This window comes from Trachypithecus francoisi, unplaced genomic scaffold (assembly GCF_009764315.1).
Source record: "Trachypithecus francoisi isolate TF-2019V2 unplaced genomic scaffold, Tfra_2.0 Lachesis_group5, whole genome shotgun sequence".
In the NCBI taxonomy this organism is placed as follows: Eukaryota; Metazoa; Chordata; class Mammalia; order Primates; family Cercopithecidae; genus Trachypithecus; species Trachypithecus francoisi.
In genome coordinates, this window is record NW_022681470.1 from 53,509,378 (window position 1) to 53,526,812 (window position 17,435).

Here is a 17,435-nt window from a genome sequence, read left to right on the forward strand (position 1 = left end):
TACCTAGAATTTGCCTTTCCATGTGACCTTGAAAATATATCTTAGTTTGTTTCTTTATTTATAATATATTAATTATGTGATTTTTATGTTTTTCTAACTTAAAATATATTAGAAATGCTATTTTGGGTTCTTTTTCCTTGATTACAGTAAACAAAAATACCAATTTTAATTAATTTCTTAGTGCATACACCTTCACTAATAAATCTTTGATGAGAATTTACCTTTTTGGGATGTATATGTCAATCACCAAGAATTATAGGCATGATGAGACCAGGAATTATTTGAAGGTGGTTTAGTTTCAGTTAAATAAAGGTATCCTTGACTCTGCAATGATAGATACTATATCATCATTATTCTCAGGATCCTCTCCAGTTCTATTATAAATTTAACTTCTTAAGATATTCCCATGGTGTTTTATGATGCGTTCTTTTCTTGTTTAAATTTTAATTTCTATGTTTTATACGTTTAGAGGGTCCAAATGCAGTTTTGTTGCATGGATATATTGCATAGCGGTGAAGTCTGTACTTTTAGTGTATTCATCACTCGAATAGTGAACATTGCACCCAGTAGGTAATTTCTTATTCCTCACCCTCCTGCTATCCTGCCACCTTTCTGAGTCTCCAATGTCTATTATTCAGCACTCTCCATATGTGCACTTTATGTAGCTCCCATTTATAAGTGACAATACACAGGATTTTACTTTCTGAATCTGAATTATTTCACCTAAAATAATGGCCTCTAATTTTATACATGTTGCTTCTGAAGGCATGATTTTTTCTTTTCCTTTCCTTTTTTTTTTTAGTTGAGTAATATTCTATGGCATATATATATACATATGTATATATATACACACCACATATTCTTTATCCAATCATCTGTTGATGGACCATTAGTCTGATTCCATATAATTGTTGCTGTGAGTAGTGAAGCTATAAACATATGAGTCCGGGTATCATTTTGATATGATAATTTATTTCCTTTGGGTAGATACACGGTAGTGGGATTGCTGGATGAAATCGTAGTTCTGTTTTTAGTTCTTTGAGAAATGTCCGTTCTGTTTTCCGTAGAAGTTGTACTAATTTACATTGCTACCAACAGCGTATAAGCATTCTTCTTTCTTCTCACTGTCACCAACATTTATTATTTTTTGAGTATTTCACAGTGTTCATTGTGTCTAATATAAGATGATAATCATTTTTAAATTTGCATTTCTCTGATGATTAGTGATATTGAGTTTTTTTCATGTTTCTTGGTCAATTTTATGTCTTCTTTTGCAAAATGTCTCTTCATATCCTTTGCCCACTTTTTCATGGGATTACCTGATTTTTTTCTTGTTGAGTTGTTTCAGTTTTTTGTAGATTCTGAATATCAGTTCTTTTTCAGATTCATAGTTTGCAAATATTTTCTTCCATTCTGAGGTTGTCTGTTTACTCTGTTTATTATTTTAATAATTTAATATTACTAAACATGTTTAGTTTAATTCAGATGTATTTGTCTGTACTCGATTTTATTGCATTTTCCTTTAGAAGTCCTAATTGTAAATTCTTTGCCTAATCCAATGTCCGGAAGAGTTTACCCTAGGTTTCTTGCATAATTTTTGTAGTTTCAGGTTTTGCATTAAATTATTTAATCCATTTGGGATTAATTGTTGTATGTGGCAAGAGATAAGAGTCCAGTTTCATTCTTTTGCATGTGGCTATCCAAATTTCTTATCACCATTTATTGAATAGTGCCTCTTTTCCTCAGTGTGTGTTCTTGACTACTTTGTTGAAGTTCAGTTGGTTATAAGTTGTGATTTTATTTCTGAATTCTCTATTCTGTTCCATTTTTCTGTGTGTCCATTTTTATACCAGTACCATGATGTTTTGGTCACTGCAGGCTTGTAGTATAATTTGAAGTCAGGTAACGTGATGCCCTTGCTTAGAATTTCTTTAGCTACTTGAGATCTTTAGGGTTTCATATGAATTTTAGAGCAGTTTTTTTCTGAATTAAGTGAAAATCAATGTTGCCATTTTCTTTGGAATTGTGTTGGATGTATAGATGGTGTTGGGCAGTATTGCCATTTTAATAATGTTGATTCTTCCATTCCATGATCATGGGATGTTTTCCCATTTGTTTGTCTCCTCTACAGTTTCTTTCATCAGTGTTTGTAATTTTCCTTGCAGAGATCTCTCACTCTCATGGATAATTGCATTCTTAGGTATTTAATTTGTTTTATGGCTATTGGAAATGAGATGATTGAGTTCTGATTTGGTTCTTAGGTTGGCCATTATTGGTGTACAGAAATGCTACCAATTGTTGTACATCAATTTTGTATTCTGAAATTTTACTAAATTCTTTTACATAATTTAGGAATTTTTAGAGGAGTCTTTAGGATTTTCTAGGTATAAGATCATATCATCAGCGAACAGAGAGAATTTGACTTCCTCATTTTCCATACGGATGCCTTGTGTTCCTTTCTCTTTCCTGATTACTCTGGCTAGGACTTCCAGCACTATGTTGAGTAAAAGCAGAGAAACTGGGCATTGTTATCCTGTTCTAGTTCTTATGGGGGAACACTTTCAACTTTTTCCATTTAGTATAATGTCGGCTGTAGGTTTTTGTGATATATGGCTTTTATTTTGAGATATGTTCTTTCCATGACTAGTGCCTTGACTATTTTCATTAAGAAGTAATACTGAATTTTATCAAATGATTTTTCTGCATCTATCGAAATAATCATCTAATTTTTAAAAAAATTCTGTTTATATGGCGAATCACATTTATTGATTTACCTTACATTGAACCAATTTTGCATCCCTGAAATAAAAGCCACTTAATTGTGATGTATCATCACTTTGATATGCTGTTGGATTAAATTTTCTAGTATTCATTTAGGATTTAGCAGTTATTCTCAATGGGGATACTGGCCACTAGTTTATTTGTTCTGTTGTCGATGGCCAGCTTTATAAAATGAGTTAGAGAAGATTTTCTCTTCCTTGATGTTTTTGGAGCAGTTTCAGTGCAGTGGTATTGTTTCTCCTTTGTATGTCTAGTAGAAATTGGCCATTTATCCTTCTGGTACTGGACTTTTATATTTTTTTAACTGGTAGAGATTTTATGACAGATTAAATCTCACTGCTTGTTATTGGTGGTATTGGTCTGTTCAGTATTTCTATTCCTTCCTTGTTCATTTTTGAAGGTTGTATGTTTCTAATCAATTTATTCATTTTCTCTAGGTTCTCTAGTGATTTTTTTATTTCTGTGGTATCAATTGTAACGTTTCTATTTTTTTTTAAGTGTTGTATTTTTTTTTTATTATACTTTAAGTTCTAGGGTACATGTGCATAACGTGAAGGTTTGTTACATATGTATACTTGTGCCATGTTGGTGTGCTGCACCCATCAACTCGTCAGCACCCATCAATTCATCATTTATATCAGGTATAACTCCCAAAGCAATCCCTCCCCCCTCCCCCCTCCCCATGATAGGCCCCAGTGTGTGATGTTCCCCTTCCCAAGTCCAAGTGATCTCATTGTTCAGTTTCCACCTATGAGTGAGAACATGCGGTGTTTGGTTTTCTGTTCTTGTGATAGTTTGCTAAGAATGATGGTTTCCAGCTGCATCCATGTCCCTACAAAGGACGCAAACTCATCCTTTTTGATGGCTGCATAGTATTCCAAGGTGTATATGTGCCACATTTTCTTAATCCAGTCTGTCACAGATGGACATTTGGGTTGATTCCAAGTCTTTGCTATTGTGAATAGTGCCGCAATAAACATACGTGTGCATGTATGTTTCTACAAAGATACGTGTGCATCTTTGTAGTAGAATAATTTATAATCCTTTGGGTATATACCCAGTAGTGGGATGGCTGGGTCATATGGTACATCTAGTTCTAGATCCTTGAGGAATTGCCATACTGTTTTCCATAATGGTTGAACTAGTTTACAATCCCACCAACAGTGTAAAAGTGTTCCTATTTCTCCACATCCTCTCCAACATCTGTTGTTTCCTGACTTTTGAATGATTGCCATTCTAACTGGTGTGAGATGGTATCTCATTGTGGTTTTGATTTGCATTTCTCTGATGGCGAGTGATGATGAGCATTTGTTCATGTGTCTGTTGGCTGTATGAATGTCTTCTTTTGAGAAATGTCTGTTCATATCCTTTGCCCACTTTTTGATGGGGTTGTTTGTTTTTTTCTTGTATATTTGTTTGAGTTCTTTGTAGATTCTGGATATTAGCCCTTTGTCTGATGAGTAGATTGCAAAAATTTTCTCCCATTCTGTAGGTTGCCTGTTCACTCTGGTGGTAGTTTCTTTTGCTGTGCAGAAGCTCTTTAGTTTAATTAGATCCCATTTGTCAATTTTGGCTTTTGCTGCCTTTGCTTTTGGTGTTTTAGACATGAAGTCCTTGCCCATGCCTATGTCCTGAATGGTACTACCTAGATTTTCTTCTAGGGTTTTTATGGTATTAGGTCTAACATTTAAGTCTCTAATCCACCTTGAATTAATCTTCATATAAGGAGTAAGGAAGGATCCAGTTTCAGCTTTCTACTTAGGGCTAGCCAATTTTCCCAGCACCATTTATTAATAGGGAATCCTTTCCCCATTTCTTGTTTCTCTCAGGTTTGTCAAAGATCAGATGGCTGTAGATGTGTGGTATTATTTCTGAGGACTCTGTTCTGTTCCATTGGTCTATATCTCTGTTTTGGTACCAGTACCATGCTGTTTTGGTTACTGTATCCTTGTAGTATAGTTTGAAGTCAGGTAGCGTGACGCCTCCAGCTTTGTCCTTTTGACTTAGGATTGTCTTGGCAATGAGGGCTCTTTTTAGGTTCCATATGAACTTTAAAGCAGTTTTCTCCAATTCTGTGAAGAAACTCATTGGTAGCTTGATGGGGATGGCATTGAATCTATAAATAACCTTGGGCAGTATGGCCATTTTCACGATATGGATTCTTCCTATCCATGAGAATGGTATGTTCTTCCATTTGTTTGTGTCCTCTTTTATTTCACTGAGTAGTGGTTTGCAGTTCTCCTTGAAGAGGTCCTTGACATCCCTTGTAAGTTGGATTCCTAGGTATTTTATTCTCTTTGAAGCAATTGTGAATGGAAGTTCATTCATGATTTGGCTCTCTGTTTGTCTTTTACTGGTGTATAAGATTGCTTGTGATTTTTGCACATTAATTTTGTATCCTGAGACTTTGCTGAAGTTTCTTATCAGCTTAAGGAGATTTTGGGCTGAGACAATGGGGTTTTCTAAATATACAATCATGTCATCTGCAAAAAGGGACAATTTGACTTCTTCTTTTCCTAACTGAATACCCTTGATTTCTTTCTCTTGCCTGATTGCCCTAGCCAGAACTTCCAACACTATGTTGAATAGGAGTGGTGAGAGAGGGCATCCCTGTCTTGTGCCAGTTTTCAAAGGGAATTTTTCCAGTTTTTGCCCATTCAGTATGATATTAGCTGTGGGTTTGTCATAAGTAGCTCTTATTATTTTGAGGTACGTTCCATCAATACCGAATTATTGAGCGTTTTTAGCATGAAGGGCTGTTGAATTTTGTCAAAAGCCTTTTTGCATCTATTGAGATAATCATGTGGTTCTTGTCTTTGGTTCTGTTTATAGGCTGGATTACGTTTATTGATTTGCGAATGTTGAACCAGCCTCACATCCCAGGGATGAAGCCCACTTGATCATGGTGGATAAGCTTTTTGATGTGCTGCTGAATCCGGTTTGCCAGTATTTTATTGAGGATTTTTGCATCGATGTTCATCAGGGATATTGGTCTAAAATGATCTTTATTTGTTGTATCTCTGCCAGGCTTTGGTATCAGGATGATGTTGGCCTCCTAAAATGAGTTAGGGAGGATTCCCTCTTTTTCTATTGATTGGAATAGTTTCACAGGGAATGGTAGCAGCTCCTCCTTGTACCTCTGGTAGAATTCAGCTGTGAATCCACCTGGTCCTGGACTTTTTTTGGTTGGTAGGCTATTAATTATTGCCTCAATTTCAGAGCCTGCTATTGGTCTATTCAGGGATTCAACTTCTTCCTGGTTTAGTCTTGGGAGAGTGTAAGTGTCCAGGAAATTATCCATTTCTTCTAGATTTTCTAGTTGATTTGCGTAGAGGTGTTTATAGTATTCTCTGATGGTAGTTTGTATTTCTGTGGGGTTGGTGGTGATATCCCCTTTATCATTTTTTATTGCGTCTATTTGATTCCTGTCTCTTTTCTTCTTTATTAGTCTTGCTAGCGGTCTGTCAATTTTGTTGATCTTTTCCAAAAACCAACTCCTGGATTCATTGATTTTTTGGAGGGTTTTTTGTGTCTCTATCTCCTTCAGTTCTGCTCTGATCTTAGTTATTTCTTGCCTTCTGCTAGCTTTTGAATGTGTTTGCTCTTGCCTCTCTAGTTCTTTTAATTGTGATGTTAGAGTGTCAATTTTAGATCTTTCCTGCTTTCTCTTGTGGGCATTTAGTGCTATAAATTTCCCTCTACACACTGCTTTAAATGTGTCCCAGAGATTCTGGTATGATGTATCTTTGTTCTCATTGGTTTCAAAGAGCATCTTTATTTCTGCTTTCATTTCGTTATGTACCCAGTAGTCATTCAGGAGCAAGTCATTCAGTTTCCATGTAGTTGAGCGGTTTTGATTGAGTTTCTTAGTCCTGAGTTCTAGTTTAATTGCACTGTGGTCTGAGAGACAGTTTGTTATAATTTCTGTTGTTTTACATTTGCTGAGGAGTGCTTTACTGTGGTCAATTTTGGAATAAGTGTGATGTGGTGCTGAGAAGAATGTATCAATGAATTTTTCATTACCGTAAGTTCTATTTGTTTTTTAAAATATATTTTAGTACATTTTTCATTCATATCCTGAGTTTCTTTTCTAATTTCTTTGTGTTGCTTTTCAACTTTCTCTTGGACTCCATTTAGCTACTTTAAAATACATGTTTTAAATTCTTTGTCTGGTATTTCAAAGATTGTATTTTGGTTAGGACTTATTGCTGAAGAGTTAGTGTGATCCTTTGGGAGTGTTATAATACGCTGTTTTAAATCATACCTCCAGAAATGTTTCAGTAGTTTCTTCTCATTCAGATGAACTATCTCTTCTTATTTTTGACTGTAGTTTCCAATAGATAGGATTTGTTTTTCCCTTTGAGAATATGACTATGATGTATGTTGTATAGAGTTATTTGGTTTAGGTTCTGGGTTCTTTCAATGGTAAAGACGCTGTATGAGTACATTGGTTAGAGATAATTTTTGTGTGATGGCTTTCTTAATTGCTGGTTGTAGTAGTTATGTACTGGGTGCATGACGAGGCTTACTGCCTCCTGAAGGGCTGGTATGGAAGACTTCGCAGAAAACTAACCTCGTTCTCCAGCATCATGCACCAGTGTCAGCATTTTGCATTGGGCTGTGCAGTTTAACATTTAGGACAGTAGGTGGCGTGGACAGGTGAGAGCCAGCTGCAGCAGAAGCAGTTGAGCCTGTGCTTGTCATTGTTTATGGGAGAAACTCTCTGTTGCCCCAGGGAATGGACTGATCTATGAAAGGTACAATGGTCTGAGGAGCTGGGGACAAAACGGGGTGGATCTGAACCACTAAGCTCACCCTTGGATGCTCCAAGGATGAGCACAAGCACCAGCCCTGACAGGGGTGTCAGGGGAAGACCCTGGTGAGATATCCCCAGCTTGTCTTTCTTGCAAACCTGGCTTCACTGGGCACATCACCCGTGGAGATGTAGCCACCCTTAATACACCTAGAATGTCTGTCCTCTGGTGTGTCTGCACCAGTCTCCTTTGCGAGTGACCACAGCTATGTCTGCAGAATTGGGCAAAGGGGAGATGTCCCCCTCTCTACATCTGCGCCCAAGCACTGGGACCACTGGGCCCCTGAGATGGATCTGTACTCCTCTCTTGCAGAGCCAAACACCGCGTCTGTGGGTCTGCTGAAAGTGGTGTAGTCATTTTCAGCCCACAAGCAGGTTGCTCTCGCACACGGGAAAGTGAATGCTATACAGTCTTCTTTGTCAAAAGGGGTGTCCCTTTGTTGCAGTTTCCATTAGGAATAGCACTCCCTGATGGTTAAACTACTGAGAATGCTGTAACTCCCTTGGATCCAACCAGTTATGGGGGACTGCCACATCCAACCAGGCGCCAGGGAATGTCTGTGCGGCTCTGGTGTTATGGGATCAGAGGGCTGAGGTTCCTGTGTAGGATACAGTCCCCACATGAGTGCACTACAAGCATGAAACCTACCACTGTAGCTTGGGTCCAAGGGGAAGGCAAATGACCCTGTTCAAGCTAGTAGTTTGGTGTAATGCCCTCAAGAAGTTCCCAGATCTCCACTCACACCAGTGTGTGGGTTCATGAAGGCAGAAGAGCTCTCTGACAGCTTGGATCCCCATGGTGAGCTGCAGGGAGTCCAAAAGACTCCTACCTAGACTGCCTATGAAGTCCCACAGGATCCTAGTCAACCTTTGAGGCTCTTGCTTCTATCTCTTTCCATGCTTTGGCTTTTCTCCATGATTCCTCTATGACGCTCATGCACCCTCTCTTTGATATTTTTCAAGTTATGAACATTTTCCTGTAACTTTGGTTCTTCTTTCTGAGAAGAACTGGCGTCCAAACTCCTTACTCAGCCATCTTGTTTTTAAAAAGCCCCAATTCTGGTCCATATGCACTTTTAAAATTGTAAATTAGTCTTTTTTTTTTTTTTTTTTTGAGATGAAGTCTCGCTCTGTCGCCCAGGCTGGAGGGCAGTGGCCTGATCTCAGCTCACTGCAAGCTCCGCCTCCCGGGTTTATGCCATTCTCCTGACTCACCCTCCCGAGTAGCTGGGACTACAGGCGCCTGCCACCTCGCCCGGCTAGATTTTTGTGTTTTTTAGTAGAGACGGGGTTTCACCATGTTAGCCAGGATGGTCTTGATCTCCTGACCTCGTGATCCGCCCGTCTCGGCCTCCCAAAGTGCTGGGATTACAGGCTTGAGCCACCGCGCCCGGCCAAATTAGTCTTTTTTAATATGAGAGAGTAATTTCATGTTTTGAGTAAAAAAAGTAATATTAAATTTCATAAACATCAGTGATTAAAACTAATTTCATTGTAAATAAGTTGGACTTACAAATTAACTTTTAGAACAGATAAATTTCAATACCATAACATTTATCTTAAAGTTCCATTTCAATTTAGACAGTATATAAAACATAATATGTAGCATTCTTTACAGGGAAAAGGATTTATCTGATGCCCCTCTGTATACCCAGTATCAACCTCGCTTTATTGTGGCACATGTAAAATTTACTTTGGCAACGATTAATTGTATATTCTCATGAAATTATTTTACCTTTTTTCAGAAAGAGAATGTGAACTTCCTAAAATAGATGTACACTTAGTTCCTGATCCCAAAAAAGACCAGTATAAAGTTGGAGAGGTGTTGAAATTCTCCTGCAAACCAGGATTTACAATAGTTGGACCTAATTCCACTCAGTGCTACCACTTTGGATTATCTCCTGATCTCCCAACGTGTAAAGGTGAATGCTTATCTTACAACTGCTGAAATAAGAATTAGAACTTTGAATACCAAATATTTTTTTCTTAATTTATTTTGGGCTTCCATTGTCTGTAATCTAATGAATTAAGTCAAAGATTTGCCTGTGAAGGATATGTATTGGGTACTGAATACCTAAGCTTCAGTTACTTAAGTTAATCTCCATTGTTTCTTGAACGATATACTAGAAGTGTTCTTAGACACACAGGTGTTGTCAGTCTTAGTCTACTTTAGCTTTATGTTTCCATAAAGGAATAACTGAGGCTGGATGATTTATAAAAATGTTTTATTTGGCTCACTGTTCTCATGACTATAAAATTCAAGATTGGGCATCTGCATTCAGTGAGAGCCACAGAATGCTGGTAGAAGGGAAAGAGGAGCCAGTGTGTCCAGAGAACAGGTGATGAGAGAGGAAGCAAGAGAGAGAGCAGGGCAGTGACAGGCTCTTTGTAAGAACCAGCTCTTGCAGGAATTAATAGAGTGAGAACTCTCCCTAAGTGGGGGCATTCATCTGTTCATGAGAGATCCATACCCATGACCCAAACATCTCCCATTAGGCCCCGCCTGAAACATTTGGGATGAAGTTTCAACATGGGGTTAGAAGTGATAAACATTTAAACCATAGCATGGCTGACAATGGAGGGATTTCTTTGTTAATTTTCATTTTGCCTGAAATGTCAACATCCATTTTGAACATTTTATATAGTGTGAGCTGTAACTTAAGTTTCACTGAGTGTGTCTAAACAATATTTAAGCAGCTTATATTCAATTCAATTGCTTGTATTGATTAGTAAAACTTAAAGTATGTTGATCAAATGCTTGCCTCGGTTATGATATTTTTCCAAAATGTTATGACAAAATGTTTCCATGAAATGTAAAAATTAACATGATTTTCATAACCACATTTGCTAATTGATTTTCTTGCATCTTTAAGATATCTGGAAGTCTGAGCATATTTTAACCTTTTATCATACCTTCAATATGACAATTTAGTATAAGTAATACAATATGAACACCATTCTTGGTTGTTTACAATGCTATAATAAGTTACATAATGAAGAATACATGAATAAAAGAAGAAAGTCTTTCCATTTTACTGAATTTTTATATTGTAAAACACACAATTTAACCATTATTTACATAGTATTTCTACTATAGAGGAAGTAGAGTCGTGTGGTCCACCTCCTGAACTCCTTAATGGGAATGTTAAGGTAAAAATGAAAGAAGAATATGGACACAGTGAAGTGGTGGAATATTATTGCAAGCCTAAGTTTCTAATGAAGGGACCTAATAAAATTCAATGTGTTGATGGAGCATGGACAACTTTGCCAGTGTGTATCGGTAATGTATAAAATATTAATATTTAAACTTGTCAAAACTTTTGTATTTTGTATCTAAAGCACATAAATCACGTTTTCACAATAAACTTTTTTTGTAAAATTTACATAGAGGAGGAGAGTACCTGTGGAGATATACCTGAACTTGAACATGGCTATTCCGAGCTTTCTTCCCCTCCTTATTACTATGGCGACTCGGTGGAGTTCAATTGCTCAGAATCATTTACAATGATTGGGCACAGATCAATTACATGTATTCATGGAGTATGGACCCAACTTCCTCAGTGTGTGGGTGAGAATACATTTCTTAAATCAACATTTAATAAAGTTTAATATTTGTATTGTAAAAACAATATTAGCAACTGAATTTTTGAAATTTACAGATATGGCTTAAAATGTCCAGTCTTCAATATAATGAAACCAATCTTTCTCATATTGTTTATAATTCAACATGTGTCTAGAGAGAAAAAATAAAGTTAGCAATATAATTTTATGACTCTTTCTGCCTCTGATATCAGTATTGTTTATATTTAAAAGCGTGAAGCAGCATTTCACTTATAAAATTGTCATGTGAGGCCAGGGTGGTTGCTCACGCCTATACTCCCAACACTTTGGGAGACCAAGGCAAGAAGCATGCTTGAGGCCAAGAGCTAGAGACTAGCGTGAGCAATATAGCAAAAGCCCATCTCTATAAAAAAAAATTTGTGTAATTAGTTAGGTGTGGTAGTGCATGCCTGTAATCCAGCTACTCAGGAGGCTGAGGAGGGATGATTGCTTAAGGCCAGGAGTTCGAGATTGCAGTGAGCTTTATTGTGCATTCCAGCCTGGGCAACAGAGTAAGACTCTTTAAAAAATTGTCATATGATTAAATATGAGTACTATTACTGAGAAATTATAACTATTTTATATAAAATAAAAATATCATTGTTATATGGTACTCCTTTTTGGCACTGCAAAGCAAAGAAACAAAGTTGACAAAATATCTACTTACTGCTCTCCCATAGGATTCTTTTCTCTCTTAAAGCTTCCAAAAGCAGTAATTTTTCAGTTTGTTCCATATCAGCCAACATAAGTTAATGTGCTGCAGGGTTGGTGGGCCACAGGCCCTCTATGTCAGTGATATAGCTAAGTGACATGAGGTAGTCAGGGACTGAGTCAGGACGTAAATCTCATTGATGGACTTCACACTGTAAGTCTCATGTCTTGATCAGCAAGAAGGTAAGGTGATTCACTTACAGTGAGACTTGAGATTTACAATCTTTAAAATCATTTTGCCTCCTTGATGACTAACCGGGAGGATCTTGGGGACCCTCATTCACTTTTCTCTAAAACTGAGTTTTTCCTAAATTTTCCTGCGTCCTAATTCTAAGAGTCCTAAATGTCCAGTTGTACTTATTCATCCAATGAAATATCCAATAATATTTTGTATTTCCCAAAGAACAAAATGTCTTATGATAGATATCTCTAAAATTTCAGCAACAGAATGCAGGGCTTATGTTTTTACATAATAGCATTTTGATGCAATGTAATCAGGAATAACTTGGTTGGTGAAATTTATAATGATAACTCATAATTTTATGATGCTAATACTATTTACTTTGTAACTATTTTTATGTGATAGTTGCTTTTATTTTTATAATTTGAATTTTCATAAAAATATATTTATTTTATAGCAACAGATCAACTTAAGAAGTGCAAATCACCAAAATTAATTGTAATTGAGGAAAATTTAACAAACAAGAAGGAATTCGATCATAATACTACCATAACATACAGATGTAGAGGAAAAGGAGAACGCCTACACGCAGTCTGCATAAACGGAAGGTGGGATCCAGAAGTGACCTGCTCAAGTAAGCTCTTATTTTGTTTCCAGAAAAGTATTCTATTTCTCATTTGGAAAAGTATTATGTATGTGTGTCTTAAAAACTTTATTTATTATTACAAATGCTCCTGAATAAGGCAGGTAATTTAGAAACTAATGAAAACATTGTTCCTAATACTAACTGTGCCATGTGAATTAGTTACCTTTAGCATAAAACACACACACACACCCACACACAAATCAGGCACTTCATGTCATAATTACTGTTGGAGGACCAGTGTTTCTCATTCCTTTCCTTGTCAACAAATGTTCCTGTGCCTATACCTCTGTCTATGCCAATATGTATCGGTTTGTGTGTGTGTGTATTTATGTATGTATCTATATCTATTTCCATTGATTCATTTATTTAATCTCTCTATTCATCTATCTGTTCATCTACCTACTCATCTATTTATCTATTAATTTATTGTTTATCTATATTGAAAAGTTAGTCATATTGACACATACAATTTCACTTGAATAGTGTAGGGTTTATTCCAGTCTTCCCACATTTGATGCATGTATTTTGCTCTCCAATTGTGGCATTCCTTTCCTCACTAGCTTCAATATTTTTACCAGTGTCTGCCAGTCTAGGAAAAACAGAAAACATTGACAACCAATACAAAAACTAATCTACTATCGACATTTCAATATGTTTAGAGTCCTTAAAGAAGCAAATAATATATACTTGCAGTGAAGTGTACATGTTCTACAGATTTTTCTTGAAGTTTTATAGTTTTAGCACTTCTATATAGCTTTATTAAAATGATCGTATGGTTATTGTCCTTTCTGTTAATGTGATGCATCACCTTTACTAATTTGCCTATGTTAAACCACCTTTACATTCCTTGGATTAAACTCACTTGATCATAGTGAATTATTTTTTTAATGTGCTGTAGGATTTGTTTTCCTAGTATAACGTTGAGGGTTTTTGTACCTATATTCATCAGGGGATTTTGCCTGTAGTTTTCTTTTTACGTTGTGTCCTTGTCTGGTTTTGATTTCAGAGTAATGTTGGGCCACTACAATGAGTTAGAAAAATGATCTCTTAAAAGTTTTAGAGTCGTTTTAGAAGAGTCGGCATTAGCTCTTTTAAAATGTTGTTATAATTCAGCAATGAACCATCGGGTCTTGGATTTTCTTTGATGGGAAACATTTTATTACTGACTTAATCTCTTTCCTCATGATTACTCTATTGAGACTTTCTATTTCCTCTGAATTAATCTTGGTAGGCTGTTTGTGTCTCGAAATGTATTCATTTCTTCTAGATGATCCAATTTGTTGGTGTATAATTGCTAATAATTGTCTCTCATTATTCTTTATATTTTTGTGATATCAGTTGTAATGTCACCTTTTTCATCTCCAATTGTGTGTTTCTTTAAGCCATCGCTCTCTTTTTTAGTTATTCTGGTTAAAGCTTTGTCAATTTTTGATTATCTTAAAAAAACTATTCTTCCATTGATATTTTGTACTGCTTTGGGGATTCTATTTTACTTACTTTTACTCTGATCTTTATGATTTCTATCCTTCTACTAATTTTGGAATTGACTAGTTTGTTCATGTTTTTCTGCTTTTTTGAGGTGTACTACTAGATTGTTTATTTGAATTATTTCCATTTTCTTGATGTAGGCAATTATTCCTAAAAACGTCCATCTTATAACTACTTTTGCTGCATCCCATAAGTTTTGTTACGTTTTGTTTCCATTCTCCTTTTCTCAAAATATTTTTAAATTTATTTGAAATGTTTTGACCCTATTAATGTTTCAGAGCATATTGTCTAATTTTCACCTAATTTAAAATTTTCCATAATTCTTCCTATTATTGATTTCTCCTTTCATACCTTTGTTGTCAGAAAAGTGACTTGATATAATTTCTGTCTTCTTGAATTTGATAAGACTTGTTTTGTGGCCTAACATATAATATATTCTGGAGAATATTCTGTGTGCATTTGAGAAGAATATGTGTTTTGTTGTTATGTGGAATGTTCTTTATATGTCTGTCCAATCTATTTGGTATAAATTATTGTTCAAGTATAATGTTTCCTTATTGATATTCTGTCTGGATGATCTGTCTCAATGTTGAAAGTAAAATATCGATATCCCCTACTATTACTACGTGGCAGTCCACATCTCCATTCAGATTGCTAAATGTTTCCTTTATATAATTTAGTTGCTTTGATGTTGAGTGCAAATATAGGTTTAAAATAGTTGTATTATCTTGACAAATTTATCCCATTATCATTATATAATAACCAGCTTTGTACCCTTATGCAATTTTTCCCATAAGTCTATTTTGTCTGAAATGAGTATAACTACCCCTGTTCTCTTTTAGTTTTTATTGTATAGATTTTTCCATGCCTTCACTGCAATCTATGAATGTACCTTACAGTTAAGTAAGCAGTTTATAATTGTGTATTAATTTTTATTTAGTCATGCTATGCCTTTTGATTATAGAATATATTCCATTTCTATTTAAAGTAATTTTAGATAGGTAAGGATTTATAATGACAATTAGTTAATTCTGTTCTGGTTGTTTTTAAATTCTTTGTTTTGTTCTCTCTTGCTTGCTTTATTCATGGTTTGATGACTTTCTGTAGCCGTATGCTTAGGATTTTTTCTTTTAATGTTTTGTGTATGTATTAGAGGTTTTGCTTTGTGGCTATCCTTAGGCTTGCATAACATATATTATAAAAGGTTATTTTGCATTGATAGAAACTGAATTTTGATTACATATAAAACCTCAAATTTTACACTGCTCCTTCCATGTTTTGTCTTTGATCACATACTTTGCATCTTTCAATCATTCGTATCTCTTAATAAAGTTTGTAGCTTCAGTTGTTCTTTTTGTTTGTTTGTTTTTTGTTTTTGTTTTTATTTATTTATTTATTTTTATTATACTTCAAGTTCTAGGGTACATGTGCATAACGTACAGGTTTGTTACATATGTATACTTGTGCCATGTTGGTGTGCTGCACCCATCAACTCGTCAGCACCCATCAATTCATCATTTATATCAGGTATAACTCCCCAATGCATTCCCTCCCCCCTCCCCCCTCCCCCCTCCCCATAATAGGCCCCAGTGTGTGATGTTCCCCTTCCTGAGTCCAAGTGATCTCATTGTTCAGTTCCCACCTATGAGTGAGAAAATGCGGTGTTTGGTTTTCTTCTTGTGATAGTTTGCTAAGAATGATGGTTTCCAGCTGCATCCATGTCCCTACAAAGGACGCAAACTCATCCTTTTTGATGGCTGCATAGTATTCCATGGGTATATGTGCCACATTTTCTTAATCCAGTCTGTCACAGATGGACATTTGGGTTGATTCCAAGTCTTTGCTATTGTGAATAGTGCCGCAATAAACATACATGTGCATGTGTCTTTGTAGTAGAATAATTTATAATCCTTTGGGTATATACCCAGTAGTGGGATGGCTGGGTCATATGGTACATCTAGTTCTAGATCCTTGAGGAATTGCCATACTGTTTTCCATAATGGTTGAACTAGTTTACAATCCCACCAACAGTGTAAAAGTGTTCCTATTTCTCCACATCCTCTCCAACACCTGTTGTTTCCTGATTTTTAATGATTGCCATTCTAACTGGTGTGAGATGGTATCTCATTGTGGTTTTGATTTGCATTTCTCTGATGGCGAGTGATGATGAGCATTTTTTCATGTGTCTGTTGGTGTATGAATGTCTTCTTTTGAGAAATGTCTGTTCATATCCTTTCCCCACTTTTTGATGGGGTTGTTTGTTTTTTTCTTGTAAATTTGTTTGAGTTCTTTGTAGATTCTGGATATTACCCCTTTGTCAGATGAGTAGATTGCAAAAATGTTCTCCCATTCTGTAGGTTGCCTGTTCACTCTGATGGTAGTTTCTTTTGCTGTGCAGAAGCTCTTTAGTTTAATTAGATCCCATTTGTCAATTTTGGCTTTTGCTGCCATTGCTTTTGGTGTTTTAGACATGAAGTCCTTGCCCATGCCTATGTCCTGAATGGTACTACTTAGATTTTCTTCTAGGGTTTTTATGGTATTAGGACTAACGTTTAAGTCTCTAATCCATCTTGAATTAATTTTCGTATAAGGAGTAAGGAAAGGATCCAGTTTCAGCTTTCTACTTACGGCTAGCCAATTTTCCCAGCACCATTTATTGAATAGGGAATCCTTTCCCCATTTCTTGTTTCTCTCAGGTTTGTCAAAGATCAGATGGCTGTAGATGTGTGGTATTATTTCTGAGGACTCTGTTCTGTTCCATTGGTCTATATCTCTGTTTTGGTACCAGTACCATGCTGTTTTGGTTACTGTATCCTTGTAGTATAGTTTGAAGTCAGGTAGCGTGACGCCTCCAGCTTTGTCCTTTTGACTTAGGATTGTCTTGGCAATGCGGGCTCTTTTTTGGTTCCATATGGATTTTAAAGCAGTTTTTTCCAATTCTGTGAAGAAACTCATTGGTAGCTTGATGGGGATGGCATTGAATCTATAAATAACCTTGGGCAGTATGGCCATTTTCACGATATTGATTCTTCCTATCCACGAGCATGGTATGTTCTTCCATTTGTTTGTGTCCTCTTTTATTTCACTGAGTAGTGGTTTGCAGTTCTCCTTGAAGAGGTCCTTGACATCCTTTGTAAGTTGGATTCCTAGGTATTTTATTCTCTTTGAAGCAATTGTGAATGGAAGTTCATTCATGATTTGGCTCTCTGTTTGTC

The 17,435-nt window shown here is 36.0% G+C and overlaps 1 protein-coding gene across 5 annotated transcripts in view; it reads left to right on the forward strand.

The window, feature by feature from the left end:
* Positions 1 to 17,435, forward strand: part of CFH (complement factor H) — a 175,052-nt gene that overhangs the window by 73,229 nt on the left and 84,388 nt on the right. For 4 of the 5 annotated variants that reach the window (XM_033200639.1, XM_033200640.1, XM_033200641.1 and 1 more), the window contains exons 12-15: positions 9,340 to 9,516; positions 10,692 to 10,874; positions 10,983 to 11,162; positions 12,544 to 12,720. The exons of the other annotated variant lie outside the window; for it this stretch is intronic. In XM_033200639.1, coding sequence (XP_033056530.1) covers positions 9,340 to 9,516; positions 10,692 to 10,874; positions 10,983 to 11,162; positions 12,544 to 12,720 — 717 coding nt within the window. The remainder of the gene's footprint in view (positions 1 to 9,339; positions 9,517 to 10,691; positions 10,875 to 10,982; positions 11,163 to 12,543; positions 12,721 to 17,435) is intronic. 5 annotated transcript variants of the gene reach the window in all.